At 44.0% G+C, this 23135-nt stretch overlaps 1 protein-coding gene across 3 annotated transcripts in view; it reads left to right on the top strand.

The window, feature by feature from the left end:
- pard3ba (par-3 family cell polarity regulator beta a) overlaps nucleotides 1–23135 on the top strand; it is a 123974-nt gene that overhangs the window by 62832 nt on the left and 38007 nt on the right. For all 3 annotated transcript variants that reach the window (XM_029520436.1, XM_029520445.1, XM_029520427.1), the window contains exons 17-19: nucleotides 2875–2919; nucleotides 11423–11638; nucleotides 12301–12481. In XM_029520436.1, coding sequence (XP_029376296.1) covers nucleotides 2875–2919; nucleotides 11423–11638; nucleotides 12301–12481 — 442 coding nt within the window. The remainder of the gene's footprint in view (nucleotides 1–2874; nucleotides 2920–11422; nucleotides 11639–12300; nucleotides 12482–23135) is intronic.

Here is a 23135-nt window from a genome sequence, read left to right as displayed (position 1 = left end):
TGTCTCCTCTGCCTCGCTTCTGATTTCCAATCCCGGTTCATTAGGTTCAGTGGATTGGCTTTCTTCCTGCAACACACGCCTCTACCACCCAAGCTGATTGGCTTTCATTATGGACAAGGGTGGTCTGTGCTCACGGCTGTGCACACTCGAATGCATCCACTTTCTGCTCTATCCCACTGAGGACCCACTCCAATACCCACCAACTGTCTGTCTGTGTCTCCATCTCTGGCCATCCTCCATTTCCATTTCTCTTGTTTTTTTTTTTTGGTGTTATCTCTTCAGCTCCATATTCATCCCTTCCTTCTCCAAAATGCTCAGGGCTAAAACAAGGCCACCATGTGTATGTGAGTAGGAGTACATGTGTAAAGATAACAGAAGCTCTGAACGCATACATGACCTCAGATGCTGACCCTGCTTATATTTAAAAAGCATGTTCTCCAAATCCTTCTATTTTCTTTTTTCCAAACGCTGGAGAGAATTCCTCATGTCAATCTTTACGGTCACATTTATCTCAGCTTTTCCAGTAAAGCGGAGCAACTTTAGTTTTCACTAAACACTTGACAGAAAGAGGTGGGCTGCTTTTATTGACCTTGCATGCCTGAGCAAATAGTCTGTTGACTCGGGGTTTTCGCACACACAGAAATCCTCACACACACAGATGAATAGAGGTCAACTGTACCAAACTCAGAATTTTAGTCTCACCAACATGGTGTGCATTTCTTACAAAGAGTGAATTGCTTTTTTTTTTTTTTTTTCCCTGAAAGTCCCAGAAATAGAGGGACTTCTTGCTCTCATTTGCATTCAGTTGCAAATGTAAAAGGTCAAACAAAAGTCTGACAGTGACTCACTGAATCAGCAGTAGTGGAAACTAATGCTTTTATCAGTCTGAAAAGCTGCAGCCTGCTTTGGAAAATGGTCTGTATGGATTCAATTTAAGTTGCTCAAAGTGCATTGAAACATCAAACCTTTTAGGAGACATGTAGCCCGTACACTGCGCCACACTTAGCAGTCTGGCTCTTTTTTTTTGTTTTGTTTTGTTTTGTGCACTGACTCTGGGAACTCTAATATCATCCAGTAACCTCAAACTTGTTATATTGTGTTGATCTGTAATTAATTAACACCATCCTCGCTCAGTGAAAGGTTTTGTTTGGTGGTCAAAGCAAAAAAAAAAAAAAAAAGAGAGAAATCTTTTTAGAGAGAAGCCAAACAAACTTGAATAAAGAAGTTGATTAAATTCACTTGGTCCCGTTTGAATCACATTGACCAGACAAAAAAAAAAAATAAAATGACTGACAAAAGAAATGATGAAAAAAGGAGCATTGTCTTGTTTTATTGAGGCATTTTTGCTTCCCTGAATAGAAAAATTATCTTAGACGTTTGGATGTCACTGTATTTCACAATAAAAGGCACCCACCATTGGAATGCTTTTAATGTGAGGCAGTCATTTTGTACAGCTCCAGCAAGACGTAAAGAGGGAACATTAAACAGTGATGTCAACACATGTCAGTGAGATTAACTCTGCCGGATTACATGATTGCATCATTCTCTGTGAATTCCTTGTGCTTTGTAAGGACTAGCTCTCTCTGCCACAAATAAAAAGTGGTGCCCAGAAAGAGAATTAAAGCATCCAAAGACACTGAATGACTAGTTCAGAAAAGCTGCCCATCATAAATAGCATCAGAGGTGGGGGTTGATTTCCAAGTTTTCTCTGGTCACATCGGGCCGGTTTGAAAGAGATGCAGCATTATACCACTGTGTGAAACGGCCCACTCAGCAGTTTTGTGTTAATGACGTGAAATATATCAGAGTGTGGATCCATCCGTCCGACAGCGCAGTCAATGCTCCGCTTGTCTTAAATGCTCCCTTTGTTTCCGTCCGTTCTTTATTTCACTTACATCTGCTCCTTTTCATTCTTTCTCTTCTGCTGGTTTGTGGTTAAGTTACCCGTTCATAGAATAAATATGTATAACACTATAAGGTGGCTGACTGCGAGGTAAAAGAGGGGTTTTACATTTTAGCCTTCCACTGTGGCAGCAGGAGACAAACTTGGCTGCTGGACATGCAGACTTTTATCTTTCCTCCACAGAAAAGGAAGCTTTAACTATCTGGCAGGGTCATGCGGCTGGAATAGCTTTTCCTTCACTTTTAGATGATTTAATTTATATTTTATCTGGAACGTTGGCAGAAGAAAGGAATTTCTGTTTCTTTGTCTTATTACAGGTGTATCTCTCCAGGATTTTTATGAAACCCCTTTTGATTTAAAGCTTACACTGCTGGTTGTGTTTATTTAATTTTTATTTTCAGTCTCAGTTTTCGCCCAATTCAATCCATCAGACCTTTTTTCTCACTTCTTGCACTCTTCCCTCCCAATGTTTATCACTTCCCCGGTCGACCCTCTGTCCCTCTAATATTCTCCATTCCCCTCATTTTCTTCTTCCCTATCCTATCCGTCCGCTGGGAAAATTGACCTCATGAAAAATGAAAAGGATTATTTAAGAGAAATAGCAGTGTAATGAAAACCTATTATTGTATCCCATGGTGCACCGCCTGTGGCAGCTCAGCTGGCTGACCACAATCCTGTTTAGTTAGATTAAGTGTTGGAGTGCGGGGTGTTGGTTGAGGTTGCTTCTTGTTTTTTTCCGCCCTTCTTTCTCTCATTATCTCATCTTCTCGTCTCTCACCGTCCATTTCCACCATCAGGCTGTGGCATTCTGTCCTCGTTCTTCTGTCTCGATATTTTTGCAGGGAGTTGTGCACTTCATGCATCAGCAGCAGTGGAATAAAGCAGTGAATGACGTATATTCTACTGTGTGTTTAATTGCGTAAAGGAAGCAATGTGGTCTTTACTGTGTGTTTTTGTTGTTTGTGTTTCAGTGGCTGATGAGAGCAATGTTGGATCACTTGTCGGGCAGAGGAGCAGTAAGTGTGTGATATATTTGAAACCTCCTGACCTGAGCGCTTTACCACTCAAGCCTGTCCACGCAAAAGGAGGATTCTTTGTTTTCCTTCAGCATTTCCCTTTTCTTCATTTTCTTCTCCCTCCTTCTCCCTCCACTCCCCAGCTGACAAAGTTGAGTTGTGAAGCACTTAGTGTCTGAGTTCTCGCTGCTTTAGAGCCGTCCAGGTCAGCAAATCACAGTCTTCAATCCTCACCCAGCTGACAGCAGCCATATTGCATTACAATGGCAAACACTCCAGTCATTTCTCCACACTCCGCTCCGCCTTGCTTGATTGAGAAAAATCTGGTTAAAGGGAAAATATAAAGTCACTTTTCCTGAGTGACATTAAACAGCAGCGATTCAAAGTGCTGGAGATCCAGTTCACTTTCCACAATTCATGCACTTCACATTTGTGACTGCAGGGACAACCCTGACGACAGCTCTTTGGCTTGTTACGCCAAGATGACAACAATTTATCATGTCAGCCTTTGTGTCTGAAGGAACGCTGAGTCGATCTTGCATTAAAGTTGCGATGGCAACCTGACTCCATCAGGCCTGCTGACATTTCGGGAAGACTTCTAACGTGCCTCTTTCACATCCCTGCTCCTCCAAGTCCAGCAGTTGCCAAATTTTTCTGTGAAAGTCATAGATAGAGGGGGTGTCTGAATGAGGAAAAGAGTTTTTTAAAAAGATGTGATGGTTCCACACTGCTGCTGTAACAGTACAGAAAATACTTTACCTTATTTCTTCTTTATCATGTGTGGAAATATAACGGACTTGGGTGAAGCCCACAGTAACTCACCACTGACTGTAATGTGATCAGAGCAGAAAGTTTCCACTCAGTCAGAAATAACTTCTCCAGCGTTGCTTCTCACTGGCCAAAGCTGTGGTTGTTCTGGGCATCACCACCGTGAATATAAACAAACTGTTGCTGACAGGAAGCGCGCATGCTCAGTCGGCCACCTCGACCTGCGCCGCAGCAATCAGGATGTGACTGGCCGAGTTCAGCGGTGGAGATATAGTGCAAGTCATTCTGCGCAGCCACTGCATTTTAATAAATGGCAACACAGCTCACATAAGAAAAGAACCATGACCAGCAATTTAGCACCACTGTCAGGAGGCAGGCCGGGCTTCACCCTTAGCAGAGAGTCTCTGTTACACACACACAGACACACCGATCTCTTAAATCCACCTGCAGCAGCCAACTAAGCCTGTTGCCGGTGGAATACAAATGGCCCGAGCTCCAGCGCTGACCTCAAATCTCCCACACTCAGCGTTTCCACAAATGGCTTCACCTCCACCCTACCTCCTCTTCTCCTGCACACCTCCCCTTCCCCTCCCTCTCCATCCCGCAATGATTTTCTCGGCATTTCTGATCAGCACCCATAACCCTGATGGCCTATGATAAATAAAGCGATCCATTCCTTTCTCTCTCTCCCCCCCAATCTCCTCTCCCGTTGACGTCTCAGCTAATGCGTATTGACAGGGCTTTTGCGTGTTTTTCATTTTTGCTGACGCAGTGTATTCCCTCCCCCCCCCCCTCCTCCTTCCTAAATGGCCTCAGTGTTTCTTTATGGGCTTTGACATATTTCATTAGGCGGATGGTCTTAAGAGGCCTGCCTCGCTTCTTTAATCTGGATAAAACCCTTTTCTCTCTGGCTACAGCCGCTGCAAGGAGTGCTCCGCTCCTCCAACTCTCCCTCTCTCGCCGTCACTTACTCAAGCTGTCCCTCTCTCCCTCCTCTCTTTTTTTTTCTGCCTTGATTCTCCAGTCTGAGGAGTCTCCATCTTCAATAGAGCGTTTAGTTTTTTCTTTTTTGCTTCCTTTCATCTTTGTGACCACTTTCCCACTTCTCTCTTGATTATTCTCTCTCTTGCTCTCCGTCGCCAGGCTCATCCCCACTTTTAGTATCCTCTCCAACCCGAACCTTCATCTTTCTCTCCCTCTCTCTCGCTCTCCTTCTCTTGCTCCTTCTCTCCCGCAGCTGACTCTCTCTTTGTGATGACTCTTATTCTCTTTTTCTCTCAACAGGCTGATCCTTGTTTTATTCTCTCGCTGCCTCTGTTATCTTCCCTTCATTCTTCCTTCCTCCCCATCCAATGCAGCTGCATCTGTTCCAGCTTTATGTGATTATGATGAACATGCTCCAGTCTGAGTTTCCTCTTCCCCAGCCCAGTATCTCCTTGAGCTTCTGTGTGCTGTGCGTTTGTGTGTGTGTGTGTGTGTTTGTGTGTGTGTTTGTGAACACCCGCAGACAGCAGAGAGCGTAATGGACAGATATCCCTTCATTCATCCCACCATTTCTCTCCCTTAGACTCTAACATCTCCCCTGGCAGCAGGCTGCCCTCTTACAACACACCTGGGAGCTCATCCAGCACTCCCTCCCTCCATCACTGACACACACTCGCACAAAAACACACACGCACACAAGCACTGGCACTGTGCAGAGGATTATGCTGCAATGCTGCGTCTCAGCCTTATGCACATCTGCTTACATTTGCTTGTGCTGTTTGTTTTTGTTTTTTTGCTGCAATTCCTATTTTGTTTGTGTGTTCTCATTTCACTCATTTTTATTTATTTATTTATTTATTTGTTCCCATGTGTCTCTTTTCTGTTCGTCTGGATGTTCAGTGGCTCTGAGCTGACAGCTTACCCTGCAGCGCAGCCACTGGTGCCATTGCTCCGTGTGCCCATTAGTCCCCGTTGTTTCTTCTTTGCACAATGAGACTTTAAAACCAGGCGGCGTCCTGCCAGTGCTGAAGCCTCGGCTTTGTTTTCACACTCTTTGTTTGGCTGCTGTGTAACTGCCTCTCGCTGTCATTGGCTCCTTATCTCCCTCCGTCTCCCGCTTTCTCTCGTCTTACCCCCGTCCTTCGGTTCTTTGCATCCGGCGTGTCATTGTTGATAAAAGTTGAAAGCCACCATGTTGCAGCGATTTGAATTGATTGATCATTCTGTGGATGCACAAGCCCAATCTCTGCGAACCTTTATTCTATTTCTGTTCTTGTGAGAGCCACTTCTGCTTGTATGGAAGGAAAGGATGAATGAACTTAAACTCAGAATTATTATCATGTTAGGCTGTATCAGCGTTAGAATCAGAGAATCTGCAGATGATATTTTTCACCACATGCATCAATACATGTAATATGCTTGTGGATCCATGAAGACTGAAGCAGAGAGACAGCAGATCTGATCACATGTTGGACCATGATGTCATTCTGGAGAATTTTACTTTCCAGCTGTCAGCGGAGAAGAGGCAGGAAAGAGATGTCAGATGGCCGATCACATGCAGATAAGGTTCCCCAACAGATTCTTCCACGAGATGTCACATGTTCCGTCTGAGCTGTTGGCCAACAGAGTGGGCTGAAAAGGTTTTTTGGGGGGTGAGACAAAGAGCTGTAACAAAGTTGTAGTTTACGCCTTCCTGCTGCTGCTCTTCATTAAGTGTTGGAGCCTCATGGATCCAGTGTGATCCTCTTATTCCACGGGTCAGTTGAGAGATCTGAACATATCACCTGTACTGATTAAGCAGATACTTGAGGAATCAGTGATGTAGCATCAGGCAGGTATCTCCTATCCACCCCTCATCCACAAACGGCACGTCCCACTCCACATATGCTGCCCCAACACTCCTCTGTGCTCTCCCACCACACTGCTGTGATCCGGCAGAAGTAGGCAGTAATTATGAAATGACCTTTTAAGTCCCATATAGTTATTGAAGCCATTCATCGAGCTGCCCATAAGTCCCCATTCCCCCACAGAGATGGTTAATGATTGGACAGGTCTTTCATCAGAGTGCAGTTTTGATCGGTCATAACATTTGTATTTGCTCTAAATGGGCCTGTGTTGTATGGGGTAAGTCTGTTTTGTCACATGATGAGATAATAGTTGTTGTGCCAAAACATCATTCACCTTTCAATGGTCAAGGCCGCTGCTGCCGACGACGGTTGAAAAGAGCGAAACCAGCAATGAAATTTTCTACCAAGTGATGGAATATGTTTTTAGGTTTTTTTTTTTTCACCTGTTCAGGAAGGGCTGAGAAGCTTGAGAAGACATGCCACAGACAAGAGTAGAGAAGTGAAAGAGAATAATGCAGACCTTTTTCTTTGGAGCAGACAGAGGCTTCACACTCGGGGTGCTTTTCTCTTTGTACCTCTCACATGTAGCTTTCAAGGATTGTAAGGTTTATAGGCCTTTGTTCAGTTCAATCCATCAAAGGTGAAGCTATGAGGATTAACTGGTGTGACTTCTGTCCATATATTTAAGAACTCCAATTCCTTTGTAAACATTTATTTAGGTGGGATTGTTAATATCAGTTGTATTTCAAGATTATTTAAAGCTTCCTTTGGATTAAATATCTTTTACTGATACAGTGTAAATAGTACAACACAGGAAGGGGATATTATAGGCCTTGTAACAGTGTGTTTAATGCTCCTGGTGGATTCACTTGAATACCCTTTACTGGGCAGAGTTAACGCTGGAAACAGGCTTTGTTTTACAGGTGTGTCTGTCTCTGTGTGTGTCCTGTGTTTTTTATAGCAAAGTGCAGGTCAGGGCCTGTTTTACTGGGCTCCAAAACAACCGCTGCAGGTTTTATTGGCCAGTCCTGAGATTGGATCCTAGATCAGGAAAGTGTCTGTGTGTGTGTGTGTGTGCGCGTGGTTCTGTGTCGTGCACATGTGTGTCTCTCTGTACCTGATTTAAAGAACGATGGGCAGCAGCAGCAGCAAGCCCCCCTTTTTATGCTACTGGCCCAAGTGTCTCCTTGGCAACTCACCATCTCACACACACACACACACACACACACACACACACACACAAAACTTCTCTGTACCACCACCGTCACCCCCAACAGATTTGATGGAGGAGGCACTTTCTTGTAACCGTGGCAACCTTTCAGCCAGTCGACTGCAAAGCTGCTTACCGTGGAGCACATTGTTGTCCAGTTGATGGGTAAGTGTTAAGGCCCTGCCGAGACACCAGAGGAGGGCTGATGTGTGTGTCTGCTTGTTGAAACAATGTCAGCTTTATTAAAAATGAGACCATATCCAGTTGAATAGTTGGGTCTTGGATATTGTAATAAGGTAAGACAGGAAGGCAGGGATTAGCGTTGTGTGTTTGTGTGTGCTGGGAGGCATATTAAATCTAACTACACAGCCTGAACAGCAAAGCCTGTAATTTGGACATTGTTGAGTTCATTTATTCTTGTGTTCATTGGATGAAATAATTAGAGAGTTGTGTGCAGACAACTTTTATCTGGAATTGATAGTTTATGCTGGTTGGAAGAAAACGCACATTATAGAATTAAACTGCAGTCTTTCCTTTTCAATTATTCACGCAAATTATTATGATTAATAACGACATGCATGAGTATGAAACTTAGTTGTGTCAGTACGCTTCAGTTGCAGGTTGCAGGTGTGTCACGCTCCCGTTTAAAGTTTGCACCGTTGAAGGTACAAAGCAGCATCACAGAGCGGTGTTCGTCCTAGCAGGGCCTGTCAGCACTGCAGGACCCCGAGGCTACGTTCCAGGCAAACACTTCACTGCTGTCTGCTCAATACAGACACGACAGCAGTGAAGTCCCAGTTTTTGCCGATTACACGTGCAACGGGCACCTTGTCGTACAGTATTGTGGTGGCTTTCAGGTGTGTGTTGGTGCGTTTGTAGATGCATGCAGCTGATTAATGTGGGATGTCAAACGCGTATTTTCTCGTCTGTGATTTAATCATACTGCAGGTCGGACTGATGTCATGAGTTTTATTCTTTTTAAGGTTTTGATGGGCTAAATGTGTTCATACATTTACATTTCATTCAAAAGGGAGGGGAAGCTGATTGTCAAAGGAAACAACTTCCCAAGTCTTTACAGGTTTCTACTGAGATTTTTTTTATCTTAACTCGACAGACTTATGAACTTGGTGAGTGGATGCAGCTCTAGAGCTCTACCTGATTTTTTTTTATTTATTTTTGTATTTTTTTTATAAATAAGAAGCTCGTACCTTTGAGTTTTTATCAAAGAGCACAGTTTCTCATCTTTTCTACTGATTATTAAATTTTTTATCAGGTTGGTTTTACCCCTGTATTTATGGATATTTTTTAATCCGTGTATTTAAAAAAACTTGTGATGCTAGTGGTTATTTAAAAATATGGCACTGCTTCCAAATTTTTTTATTTTTTATTTTTTTGCCTTTGGCTGCAACAGAAAAGTTTGTGTTGTCAATAAAAGCAAAGTGCTATGAAAACACACGATGCACATGAAACATGTGGCTTGGAAGCAGATGAAAACTGATCTGTGTTGAAGTGAGGAGTAGATGTTATGCTTGTGTGTGAAAACCCACTTGTGGGCACTCGTCTTTGCAGAAAACTCATCTTCCACTCCACGACCTGCAATGGAGTGTGGCGTAAAGTAGTAAAAACTGAAAGTGAGAACGTGACACAAGTGCTTGATTTGGGATGGGGGAGTGTTACAGCTGTGAAGGGCATCGCCCGTCATCCTGGGCTGTTTGGCTGGTAGGATGTTTGTCAAATATGTGCACCAGCTTGAATCAGTGGCAATCAGGCAGACATGATGCGAACGGATCCGTGAGAGCATCTGCTGGCACAGCGGGCAGCAATATGTGATAAACGCTGATTTCACCCTCCATTGGATCGAGCTGGCGATGATCGCCACCTCTCCCTCGCTCATCCATCCTATTAAACCCTCATTATTCATTTACCTCCAGCCTCAACCGCCTGACATGCATGGAGTGAGTGCACTCACAGCGCCACGCACACAAACACTCTCTTTCAAAAGTGAATTGTGTTCATATTTCTTCTGCTATTGCATCTCAGGCGGTCAAGGACACACACTATCTCAAACAGGCAGTATCATGACTCCAGCTTTTATTTATTTATTTTCCTGAGAAGAAAATTCTCAGATTTCGTAGTAAACTCGCACACAGACACACAGCCTCTCTGTGTATAGTGCAGCATTGCACTGGCAAGCAGCTTAATTCTATCAGGCTGTGAGCTGGACAGCCGTAATTACATTTGTGACACAAATCCTGCCTCTCAAATTGAGCGTTTTATTCCTGAACGCCCCCCCCACCCCTCTATTTATAACCCCTTATTCCCCATAAATCCCACTTCCTCTCAGAGAGTCAATTTAGGACTTAAAAGGCAGCAACGCTCCGCTTACTTTTCCCTCCTCCTTTGACTCTATCACAGCTTCAGTTTCACTTCTCCTTCTCCCGGCTCTGCTTTGGAGCTTTGGAGCTTTGAAGCCTCTGAAATGACAAAAAATATGTCTTAAGCAGTGAGTGCCATGATGCGAGAAAATCATTTCTATAGGAAAGTTTCAGGAAAAAAAAAAGCAGCTGGAGACGTGAATGTAACTTCTTAGAGCGCTTGTCAGTGTTTCATTGTGCGACACAGCTGGGAGGGGCTGCTGCCTTCCACTTTGGCAGCAGCGTGACCTCCACTCTTTCCTTTTTTCCATTTTTCTTACAGCTGTGTGTTTCCTCAAACCTTCCCAGCCGGCTTCACTTTTTTCCCGGCGCCCCCCTCCCCACCCTCCTGCTGCTGAATCAGCTGTGGCCTTCATCACTCTCTCGCTCCTCCTTCTCCCCCTTTCTTCCTCCCTCAAGTCGGAGGCCATACCTGGGTACAGTATGCTGGCAGTTCATTTATTCCCCCTCTCTCTTGCTTATGCATGAGCCTGTCACTTCCCATAGCACTGCGCCTCACCTGTCCCTGCACCACTCCGCCTCATTCATCCTTTCTTTTCCCTCCCTTTATGTTCCACCTATAGGACCCTGACTTTCTCCCCCCACCTCCACCTCCCTCCACCATTTTCTCTTCATTTTATTTTAAGCCTTAAAAGCCTCATCTGAAAAAGCAATTTATGTTAATGGTGATTACTCGGAGTTTAATACATCTAAGCCTCTGAGAACTTCAGGCCTAAAGATGTTCATTCATTCATTCATCTTCAACTGCTTATCCGTTAAGGTTAATTTAATTTCAAACGACGACAGACATTTCAGTTGTTGGATGAAGGAGACCACTGGGGTCGATCCCTGCTTTAAAAATGTCTGTCTAATAGTTTGTTAAAAGAAGTTCATGATTAAAATATGATCATATGATCCGTCTGATTTTTATAAACAGAACTTCAGGTTTATGCTGCCTGCACAAGCAGCAGATAACTTAATGATTTAATGCTAATCTGGAACAAATGGATGAAGTACTGTCAGCCATCCTCTCACAAACCCCTCAGAAAACTTTGAGAGGTGGAAATATTATTGTACTAAAAGAAAAGAAAGCTATTATTTTTTTGCAAGCAAATTTTGCTCAAAGGTTTTGATCTCAATCTCAGGAGTCACTTAAATATTTAAAACCATTCTTCCTCATTTTTGGGCTAAATTTCCTCCTCCTTCACGCAGCCCTTTTCATTCCCTGCCATCTCTGTCCACCTCCTCCCTCACTCTCTCTCCTCTCCACTGCCTCTCAGAGCCTTCGGCTGACGGAGCTCTGGGCCCGACCCTGGGCCTCTGGAAGTCGAGCTCCCTGGAGAGCCTCCAGTCAGCCGTGTCAGAGGCCAAGCAGAACCACAGCCAGGCCCAGGTACCCTTCCATCGCCCACGTCCGCACATGGTCCGGGGGCGGGGATGCAACCAGAGCTTCCGCATCGCCATCGACAAGTCTTACGATGGACCTTCTGAAGACGGTAAGATTTTTCATCAGCAATATAGAAACAGCGAGTGGGTTCAGGGCCTGGCACTGTTTTTCTTCCCTGGACATTGTATCCATTTTAAATTGGACACTATTCTGCCAATACACATCCCTTAGGCTTTATAACACACTGGCACTGCAGAGGAGCCAGAGGCCTGCCAAGGGACAGCGCTTAGCCTAAGTACCTTAATGAAATGCTACATGATTTTATCCACTCAGCAATTTAGGAGGAGCAACTTTATGTCTTACAGCAGCATATTTTAGTGCGCTACCTTGTGGACCCACAGACATGTGTGATGTTGAGCGTGTATCCGAGCATGTTAGTCGATGAGTCCAGTGAGGAAAATTAGCATTCAATGAAATATTATTTATCATGATTAGCAACTCTAAATTTTCAGATTTGATTTGGGTTGCTCTTTGCTTGTTTGCAAGCAGACATGAGTGCCATAGAGGGCGTAGAGTGTTGCCCCCACCCCCGCACTGGAAGCAAAGCTGCTTACAGGAGACGATCTCACCGTACAGATCTCTCCAAAGCATGGGGGATCACTGAATGAAAAACTAAATATGAGTGCGTGTTCCAGCTGTGTCTGTGCATGTGGTGCAACCTCTGGCCTCACCCCTCCGCGCCTAAGCATACCAACTGTTCACCCTCCTCAGATGACGACCTGTCAGAGCAGAGCTCCGGTCACGAAACGCCCGTCAGCAGCTCCTCTCGCCTGGACCTGGACGCTGAGGATGGAAAAAAGAAGAAGAAAACCAGAGATGGGAATAAAGGCAAGAAGACGAAAGGAAAGAAGAAAACAGATGAACCAAAAAAGAAAGGATTTGGCCTCTTAAGGTAGGAGACATGGCTGCTATTTAATTCTCCAATCTATTACAAATTAAAATTTTTATCTTTTTTTGAACTTTCAGTCATGAAGGAGATTCTTCAGTCAGTGATAAATTAAGCAAAGTCATCCCACCGGCTGTTATGCCAGTACGTTGATTTTCTATATTGAAAAGGTCACTTGCTTAACAAGAAGTGTGAGCTAAAAATGAACAGGTAATGAGGCTTGTACTTCATCACTCCTCTGAAACCTGCAGGTCTTATCCTAAAGCATCAACAAAACACAAATTCCTTTCGCTTTTTCTGACCCAACTGCACCAACTTTCAGGGGAAATGGTACTTGCTCTTTACGTTTCCATCTCAGCGTAGCACCGGTTTTTCAGGCTCATTCCACCTGATCGGTGGTTTAAAGTGACACCTACAGACATGTATTTTTGTAGCTGTGAAAGAAACAAAATATCAAATTCATTTCTTTGGGTTTTATGCAGAGTTTGATGAAGCGCCCTGCCTGATCTTCCCCTGGTTTAGTTTCAACAAATTACCCGCTGAGCACAGTTGGATTAAGGGACATTGGGCTATTGGATATGAACACAGCTTTATCAGTAATGGAGGGTATCCATTATATCTCAACCAAGCAACAGCCCAGAAACACAGTACCAGCCCAAACGCCTTGTCACCCATTTATCGAAGTGTCCCCATCGTGATTGCGGCGGTCCAATCCCCCAACCTGCAATCCTTATCTATTGGCAGTGACACTGTGTGGTCAGTGTATCACCACACTTCCAACACTTGAGATTCAATTAGGCTGTGGTGAGAGATAGTGCGGGCTAAGCGTCGGCCTACAGATGGCAGATAAGAATCCAATCGGCCACAGTGTCAAGGGCAGTAATGGAAGAGATGTTCACACGGTGCGGCCGGTGGTGGAGAGTCAGAGCGAAATGAAGGACGCCAACAGAGCAGAAGAGGTTGTAGCTGAGTAAACCTTATGAAAATCAACTTGACCTTATGGGTAATTTCCCTGATAAGCTGCACTCTGTTTTTTCTTTTGGTGTTTTAATAATTCTCTTACAAACATCAAGCTTTTCTTGTTGCTCTGCAGCAGAAAGAGGAAAATATGTAGAAGATGACACTGCTAGCTGCGTGACAGATTGTGTTTATATGAATTTTGGAAGGCGATCTCAGCGTCTATACTCCACGAGCATACAGGACCGTTTCCCCTCGCTGTGTTTTTATGGTGGTGAGGGGATATTTGTATGACTATTCTCTTTGTTACGGCAGCCCTGCAAAGGTTAGCTTAAATAAAGCTTCACAATTCGCTTGATAGAACACACATCAACGCAGCCCAAAGCCTCAGCGGGCAACACAAATTCAAGATGTAGCCTGATTTCAAAATGAACAGCTTGTTTCTTCACACTTGGTGTTGTATACTAGACTAGTCCTTAACCAGACCAAGCGTGGGAACACCGTGCTGCCGTTCACTGCACTAATCAAAGCTCTGCTCTCAGGAGCCGTATAGGAGCGATCCTCCACATCGCCTCAGGCTTTAATGATTATGTTGCACACTATTTATTTCTTTGACTGTGAGGAAATCTGTAGTTTTAACCCTTGAGATGATGATCTTGTTAAATGCCAGTAAAGGCAGTTAAGTGCAAAGGGAGGCTGCATATGCAGGAGCTCAGTATGTGGCAGCTGGGCCGGGATCACAACGTGAATAATTAATGATTAATTTAGCATTGCTCATAATTCAAGATAATGCATATTAATTAAAATGCATGAGTAGGAATGTGCAAGAGCTGGCAGCATTTGCAAAATAAAGTCAAGAAGCTCACAACTACATCCACCATTAGATCCACCAACTCCTTCACACGGATGTGAATGCTGCCATTCACACCCTCAACCTTTTTTAATTGGGCCATTCAGTCCGCAACAATCAAAAGCGCTCTGTCTGTTGATCTAAGCACAGTCACTCAGTGCTTTCCTAACTCAACATCAGAATGGAGTATTGTTGTAAAAAGCCTCCAGATTGTTGGACAATGTCAGCCTCTCTCTCTCTCTGGCCTTTATCTGGCCGACTTGATCGTTATTGAACTTGAAATATGACTTAATTAGCTGGAGTATTGCACGGTTCAATCTAATTGCAGCTCTCAAATGTTATTTTACTCCAATAGCAGGCATTAGGAAAAGGGCAAATTATAAACATATGACCTCAATTTACCTCTGCAATGGAAGTGTGCGCAACAGCAGCTAGCACAACAAACGTTGGAAGGCGGCCCTGTCCTTTCAGAGGCCAGAAATGTTTAGCTTATCTCCAGTAGCGCCTGTGTTTGAGGACCAAGTTGTTTTTGGCAGCAGTTTGTAGCAAACAGCTGGCTGTAAGGTGACCTCTGGAAATCACATGTTAAATCCATATTCTCTTTATTGAATGGAGCTCCTGTCTTTAACACCATTAACCCTGCTCATACATTTTTGGACTGGTCCAACTTTATCTGCCGATAATGACCATGAGATAAGAGCAAAAGATCCAGAATAGAGGGTGCTTTTTTTTTCTCTCTCTCTCTCTCACACTTTGATATTAACATCAGCCACTTGGTAAGCTGCCAACATTTTTGATAAATTGCAGCATGTGGGAATAAGACGAGCAACAAATTACACAAAGTGGTAGTTATTGGCCAAGAAGGTGCTGCATGGTTAGGACTGAGGACAGTTTTCAGCCTTTCACACTGCACATGCTCCTGTTTCCCCGAAGTGAGCCGGACTCAGATGGCGGCTTCTGTTCCTTTCCATCACCACCCTCTCAAAGTACTGTTTGCATCTCGTCCCGCTGATTGCTAAATAAGCCAAGACAAATTGCAGTGCCCTTCAGACCTTCTTCAGCAGAGGCTGACTGCCTGTCTTGTCTGTATTCAGCAGACAGCAGTGAAGTCTTCGCCTGGAACGTCGCCTCAGGGGCCGCGCCGCCGCCAGACCGCAGAAAGGCTAACACTGGAACTCTGCTCTGCATCCGTGCACTCGTGTCGAACAAAGAGAATAACCTGGTCAAAGCTCTCAGATGTCTTCATCAAACAAGCATATTCACATTGGACCTTTTGATTTCAGTGAAACTCTTGCCAATGCTATTATTTTCTTTTCCCCGTAAAGGCTCGCCTTGACTTCCCTCTGCACTGTGATATTTTTACAAGTTTGTCAGCTTTGGGGAGTTTGACGTGGCATCAACTCCAGAGCTCAAACACTGTCTTATTTTTGTGTGAGGATTAGACATATTATGGCCTGATCCAGCTTGACTTAATCAGGAGGTCAGGGTTTGAAGGATATAGCTTGTGACTAACAAGTCTTTCTCCCAAATGACAGCGGCTCAATGATGAAGCCGTGTTTATTTTTATTCTGTTTATTCTCCTCAGATTTGTGTGGCTTTCTGTTTGAGTGCATGCCACCAATCACAGGGTGTATCATTGCTCAACTCCCGCACGGGCCCTGCTGGCCACTGTGACACATCCCGTCTGCCTCCCCCTCCCCTCCCGTCAGTCACTCAGTCAGACAGGATCAATGTTTAGCTGTCGCTATCAGCCGGCGTCCCACTGTGACAGCGCACAAACATCCCTCCACCAATTTAAAGGACATGAAAGCTGGCGTTTTGATCCTCTGTTTACAAATCCACATACAACATGATATATCCTCTCCCCCACTTCTCCGTTTGCTGCGCTGAAGAAATCCGACAGGGAAGCAAGCCAATTAGCGCCGTCCGTTCCGCTCTTATCCTATCGCAGAGCAGCAGGATGTGCAGGGTTGAAATGCAGTCACTGGCGGGCTGTACCAAAGCCTTGTTGTCAAAGTTGAGGGGCCCAAGATGCAAGATGATTTCTGATGGATTACGACTGTTATTGTGTACTCCTCCTCCTCGTTCCCTTCCCTGTGCCCCTACTGCCTGTTTTTAGTTTCTTGGTAAGCGCTCACTCCTTTCTGCACTCTGAAATGTCTCTGTTTCTTGTCTTCTTTCCCACTCTGTCATGCCATTTTTGACCTTTTTTAATTTATTCTTCACTCAGGCCTATACTGGAGTGTGTCTTTCCTCGCCCCCCTCTCTTTGTCCTTGAATGAACTGTTGATTTAACCAGGCAGCTTTAGACACAATGGGCTTTCCCACTTGAATGTGCGTGGTTTTTTGTTTTGTTTTTTTTTTTTTTAATGAAATGTGCTAATGGGAGCTTTGTGACCTCCTGCCAATTAAACAAACAAGAAGATTTGCTCGCTGTGAAGTTTGTGCTGCTGCTCTTCCCTGCTCTGTTGTGTCCTGATGGCCATCACTGCTCGTAACACAGTAATGGCTCCATTTTTGTTCAAGGAAAATGAAACCTATCATTTCCTATGTGTTTCCGTGGGAGCCTGAGGTAATAGATGTTTAGTTTGGCAAATATAAAAGCTTTTATAGAAAGGCTGTATCCATTATATAGTCACTCTTTTACTGGTGATATTGAGACCTGAAAGTGTTATGGGTCGTGGCTTTGAAATTATAAATAGAAAAATATGAAAGAAAGAAAAACTATGAAGCAAATATAGATATAGACAAGTATTTGAACAGGCCCTGTTTGTCAGCTGTGCTACTTAGACACACCAAAATCCCTCTGACATGTTTGTGTGGGTGTCTTAGCAGCGACTCTAAGCTGTGATGGGGGTAAATTGAAGGTGCATTACCTAATCCCACCGTTGGTTAATGCACTGCAGGTGGATTTCTTTGATCCACCATCTCATCTGGCATTTAAGGGCTGTTAGCAGCAGTGATATTGAGTGGAGTCTTGAAGAGAGTATTTATTAATGTTTGTATTCTCTTTTGTAAAATATGCATTAGGCCATGCATTTAGCACACAGGACACACCTATCTCCCGTGGAGAAACATTCTCTCACTCCCTCTCTTCATCTCTATTCATCTCTTTATCTTTCCATAAATAATGTATGCAAAACCACAAATCCCTTTCTTTGCCAGTCTTGGCATGTATAGAAAGCATTGCTCTGGCTTACTAATCAAGGCTGCCTTGAACACATGTGCACAGGGAATGTGGAACCGCTGCGCCTATTTTCCCCCTTCTGCATTTAAAACCTGCAGCATTTGTATAGGAAGAGGCTAAAAAGATGGAAGGGAAAAAAAAATGAAATGGAGACGGCAATCATGCAAATCCCACTTGAGAGCTAATATCACCTCTTTTCTGCTGTTGGCTTCAACCTGCAATTATGGGAATCTGGAAATGATTATTTGTATATGTATGTGTTTGGATAGGTTAGATGCATATTTTCGTTTCTTCAGTTTATTTATGTTTTCTATTGTGGCTTTCAAGCTTATTTGCCCGTAAAATTCCTCATGCCGTCGCCCCTAAACCCCAGGAGTGCGTCACAGCGTTGAAACACTGTAAAAGGCAGGCAGGTAGTCACCCATCGTCTGCTTAAAATAACAGCCATTTCTTGTCGTTGTTCAGATTTGTGCACATTTCTTTCCCTGTAAAACTCCTGCTGGTTGGCTAAATATAAAAGGCTGGAAAGTATTTTTACAGTTGTTGAAAATGAGATTTTGCGCAGAAGAAGCAGCTTCCTGTTCTTGCTATTGAGACACAATTCTAATTTACAACTTTTCCATGGAGGCGAACAGACACGGACGCTATCACTGTCAGCAGCTGCCTGAAAAACAAATTAACTTTTTTCCTCCATTTATACCCTCCATTCAGCGTGATGGGCAGCTCTCCTGAAATGATGTGTGGCTATATTGGCATTGATGTGAGCTGCCAGTCAAATATCAGAGGAATGGGGAATTGACGGTGGAGATGATGAGGAAATCCTCATGCATATATATCAGCTGATAAAGGGGCAGTCTCCACCTTTCTTTCCCTCCGCTTTATCTCGTTTGGTCTGTGACGCTCATGCCTCACCCTTGAAATTCCCTTCCTCCTTTCTCAAACAAAATGCTTTTTTATTCCTTGTATTTCATGCCCTGGTTACACCTGCTTCCTTCCCTCTTCTTCAGCTGTGGGATCGAGCAGGAAGGGGACTGCTGACTCACTGCAGGCTGACCATAAGGGAGCTCAGCAGAGCAGATGAGGAATTAACTATTTTACTCATATGCTTTTAAACAACTTGTTCCCTTTCTCCTTTCACAGTAGGAAGTCTGGGGGCCATAAAGTCTATACAGTTTAATTATAGGCTTTTTAGCGTCTATAGTCAATCACATTATCTTCTCTATATTCATTTTCATTATTGATTTACATCCTCAGTTATGTAAGGAGCAATCTTCGGAAAAATAATCCCTCTGTAATGTTCTCCAAAGTTTTAACAACAATCATTAGCCCAAAGTAACTGTCACATTCTTCAAACAGCAGATATCTCATTGAGAAATTAAATTCTTAATTCAGATTTTTACCGGTAACGATGTGACTCATCCAGCTGAGGAACATGATACCCACATTTGTACAGAGAATTATTAGCCCGAAGGTAATTTTCAGATGAGCCAGTGATCTGAGACTTCCATTTGTGTCGATCAGTTTCATGATCCATCAGTTCCTATCGAGTTATGACATTTGAATTGACCCTAAGGGACAGACTGTTTGAAGTGCAGACACATTCGTATGGGCCAGTCAGCTCAGCGGCATTTCAGCGGCCGACTGCCCATCATTCACCGGCCAATTAAAGGTATTCATGTGGCCACAGGAAACAGTCAGGACCAATTAGCATTTGATCTTACGTACTCATGCGCACACATGCACGCAAAGTGCAGGGCGCCAGGAAGCGATTACACCTCCAACGGTGGTTATGTCCTCTCCAGTCATCTTCATGCCATGAGTGATGGATGGACTTCCTCTGTCATTTAAGGTCTGCTAATGACACACACACTTTCTTCTCTCGACGTCTGCCCCCTCACATATCTCCCACTAAAAACACACACACAGAGTGTGACCTCGGCTTTCCAGACGGAGAAGGTTAAGTGTTTCTTGTCCGGGGATGTGTGGAGGGCCAGAAGAGCCAAGAGTCTAACCTTTCCCAGCCTGCCAGTGGCTCTCTTCTGGAGTCATGGGGACCTGGCCTGTCTCTCAGCCTCCAGCTGAGAAATGTGGAGAATTTAGAAAAAGACTTAGCAGGTAGCTCGCATCAATGAATATATTTAAATACTTCACCTATACAAATGCACATATACACAGCTTTGCTGCTTTACTAGCTGAGTCTCAAACTATCTCACCCTTTAGATAAGCTATCTCGTTTCTCACTGCAGTTACAAGCATTGTGGTCTCTTTGTAGGATCTCACTGCAGAGGCTTTTTTAAAGTGCAGGGGTGTGGAGGGGTCAGCAGTTAGCACCTGGTTGTTTGCTGTCCGTTTAGTAGATAAGATGCATGTACGTTCTGCACTGGGCGTTAGAATGAGGCGTGCAGCCCGGCAGCCACATCGAATATTAATGGCTTCCCCTGACAGAAGTTGGATGGGAAGAGAAAAGACAGGACAAATTGTCAAGGGTGACGGATTTGGTGTAGAATTGCTACAATATGCCACACATTGAAATGCGAAACAATTAACACGAAGCCCGTATTTCAGCAGGCGGCCCCTCTTTTTTGCCTCCCTGCGTCATTCTCTCTCTTTTTTCCAGCTCCATCAGCTCTCGAGGGAATGGCCAGGCGTTGATTAAGACAATCTTTCCATATCTGTTTTCAGCTCCTGTGGGAACTACCTGCTATGAGCTCGTACCTGCCTGCTTGCCGTCTTCTCTCCACCATCTGTCATTGAGAAAAAGAAATTAAAATGCTTTTGCCTACTCTGACCATCATATATTTGCAGCATCGTCATCGACTTCACAGGCCGATGAGAGATAATTTACTCAGGCTCTTGCTGTGAAATTGAGTTAACATGCAGTCAAAGTATTGGATATCAAAATAAGAACCAAAGGATGAATCCTCCGCTCGCATCCTCTTCTCTACATTATTAATATGCTCTAAATGAAGCTGTTTTAACTACGATTAGCATTTGGTGGATCTTTCTTAGCTGCAGTTTTATCTCACAGTCTCCTTTCTCAGCCATGTCGCTGCTAATATCAGCCGTTAATGGAATCTGATTTAGGCCAGATTGTTGTCATGCAGCGCGTGTGAGACGAAAGTCGGATAAATAGATTTAATTATGCCCAGTGGGGAAAACTCAGGGCTTCCTGGCTGCTTTCATTATTGAACAAAGGTGTGGCTTTCTGAGGGGGGAAGAAAGAAAAGGAGTAGACCAGGATTGATGAATGTTGTTGTCAGTCGCAGCTTGTGTCAGTGACCCGGTGTGACCTTTCGTAGTTGGGTGTCAGTCCACTTGTAGCCTGATCCTCATTTCCACCAGGAAACCTCACCAATTTTAAAGAGCTGATGTTGTCTTGTTTTCTATTTTTTGCTGTCGCTGTAATTCGGTCTATTTCAAGCCTGGAATATTTTCCGACTAGTCTCACAGTGAAACAGCGTCGTGTTGCCAGAACAGGAGGAGGCACCGTGTTACATCACAAGCCTCTATAGTGTTAATCTCCCTCTCTTCCTCCCATTTCTCTCCCCCCCCTCTCTCTTTCTCTCTTTTTGTCTGATCCTTGGTTTGTTTCTCTTTCACCCTCTCTCTATCTGTCGCTCTCTTTTTTTCTCTCCTTACTGCAAACTCCACCGAGATATGTGCTCTGCTCCACAAATACATACAGAGCAATCTAATTACTGCGATAACATTTCTGCTTGGCTGATTAACTGTTCTCCCTCTGCCTCTGAACGCAGCAGCATTGCTTCTATATATTCCTAAGCTCCTTATTCCTCCCCAGTCGAGCTGCACTTTCACAGGAGCTTTGACTCACCAATTCATCTCTCTTTTCTCTCTTCCTTTCTCCTACTTCTTCTTTCTTTCCCTCATACTTCACGGGCTGTTTTTTATCCTTAGTGTCTCTCCTGAGTCTCCAAGGCCGATAGGCTATTTAGCCAAGACTCACTGTTTCTCACTTTGCTCATTTATTTTCCTTTTTATTACTCATTCTATACTCTGCCCTTTCCCGGTTTTCTTCTTTCTTTCTCCCGCTCTGCCTCTTTTGCTGCTTCGTCTTCCTCCACCATGCATTCTCCAAGGTAAATAAGATATTAGGCCAGTTTTATATTCTTCATTCTTCCTTCTGTGATAATATTGCATGAAATCAAAATTTAAACACAGTGAAGCTGCGATGCGCGCTTTTATCTCCTCAGGCCTGTGTAGCTGCTGTAGTCATTCATATACCTTAAACTCTTTTGACAGGCTACATAGCTCAGCATGCCAGGCTTTTACCAATCCATAACTGTAGACAACATAGTTGCTTGTGTACTTGAAGGAGGAAAATAAATCAATTGGGCAGAAAACCCAACAACAGAATATTTAGAGGACTCTTGATCTTGTTGTCATTTATCTGCGGCCGCATAACTGGAATCATTTTAAGATGCAGCAGATGACTTTCAAGGCTCTGTCATGGCCTGCACTTTTATATTTCTGAACTTTAATTCCACATGGGGCCTGTATGTAGCTTAAGATCCATGGCCAGGGGTCTTTTGGCACCTCCAGAGTCCCGGCTTAAAATGAGAGAGGAGCGAGCCTTTGCAGTCAGGGCCCCTGAGGCTGTGGAGTGAAGAGAGGCTAGTTGAATTCTCTTTAAATCTTAAGCTTTCACTTGCTTCTTGAGACGTTTTCCTTGATTGCCCCTAAATTAATTCTATAATATGCTTTCTTTTGTTATTTAATTTTAGTTATTTTTGCATAACTTCATGCTTCAGTCTATTATTGGTTTTGTTTTATGAAGACGTTTGTGACCTGGTTTCTGAAAAGTGACCTACAATAACAAAAGTTGCTTCCCTCTCTTCCTCCCTCTCTCCTCAGGGTAGACAGGATACTAAACTAGCTTCTTTGCAAATATGAGCCCTTCAGTTTGTGTGCGCCTCACCTCAAACGCTGTATGCCAAGGTGTTGTGCACGAAAACTAAAAATGTACACGTACTCACGCGTCAATTAAAGCCTGGCCCTCTTTCTGAAAACATGTCTTCCTCCATGCGGACACACATCCGTGGTGCCAGACAGGTTTCTCACATCCCTTGTTATGCCTGGCGATAACTAGCCACCCACTGACTCCATGCTGCACCAGATAGGAAAGCTTACTAAGACTATACACACACTCAGCTCACACTACACACTGCCGGAGTTGTTGTCACAACTGCAGGAAACAAAGAACAGCTAATGCTGGGAAACGGAAGGGAAGAGACAGCATCTTGAAGGATTCATGGGGGAAAAGCCCAAAATGACGCCATTTAGTCTGCAGAGAGAGGAGATGTTTAGTTCTGTTTAGTTCTTCGGCTGCAGTTACTGGACACGCTGCATGAAGACAATTATGTATAATCGTTAAGTTTGTCTAACAGAGTGAGCTCCTGTGCTCCACTGGCCCCGCCCCCCCTCCACTGAAGGCTAATTGCACAGGTCTGGTTGGTGACATCATCACATTGGCTTGCTGTGATCTCCATGTTAGATATAGAGCCTCATTAGAGCCCGGCTAACTGAGCACATGCATGTCAGTCCCTTTGTCCTCCCCTCGACTGTAATGAGAATGACAATAGCTGTTTTAATTACAGGCAGTCAAGCTTCTTAGCATCCTGCTTACTTTGCAGCAAATTTCCTGCTCA

This window comes from Echeneis naucrates, chromosome 2 (assembly GCF_900963305.1).
Source record: "Echeneis naucrates chromosome 2, fEcheNa1.1, whole genome shotgun sequence".
Lineage (NCBI taxonomy): Eukaryota > Metazoa > Chordata > Actinopteri > Carangiformes > Echeneidae > Echeneis > Echeneis naucrates.
This window is presented reverse-complemented; position numbering and strand designations above follow the sequence as displayed.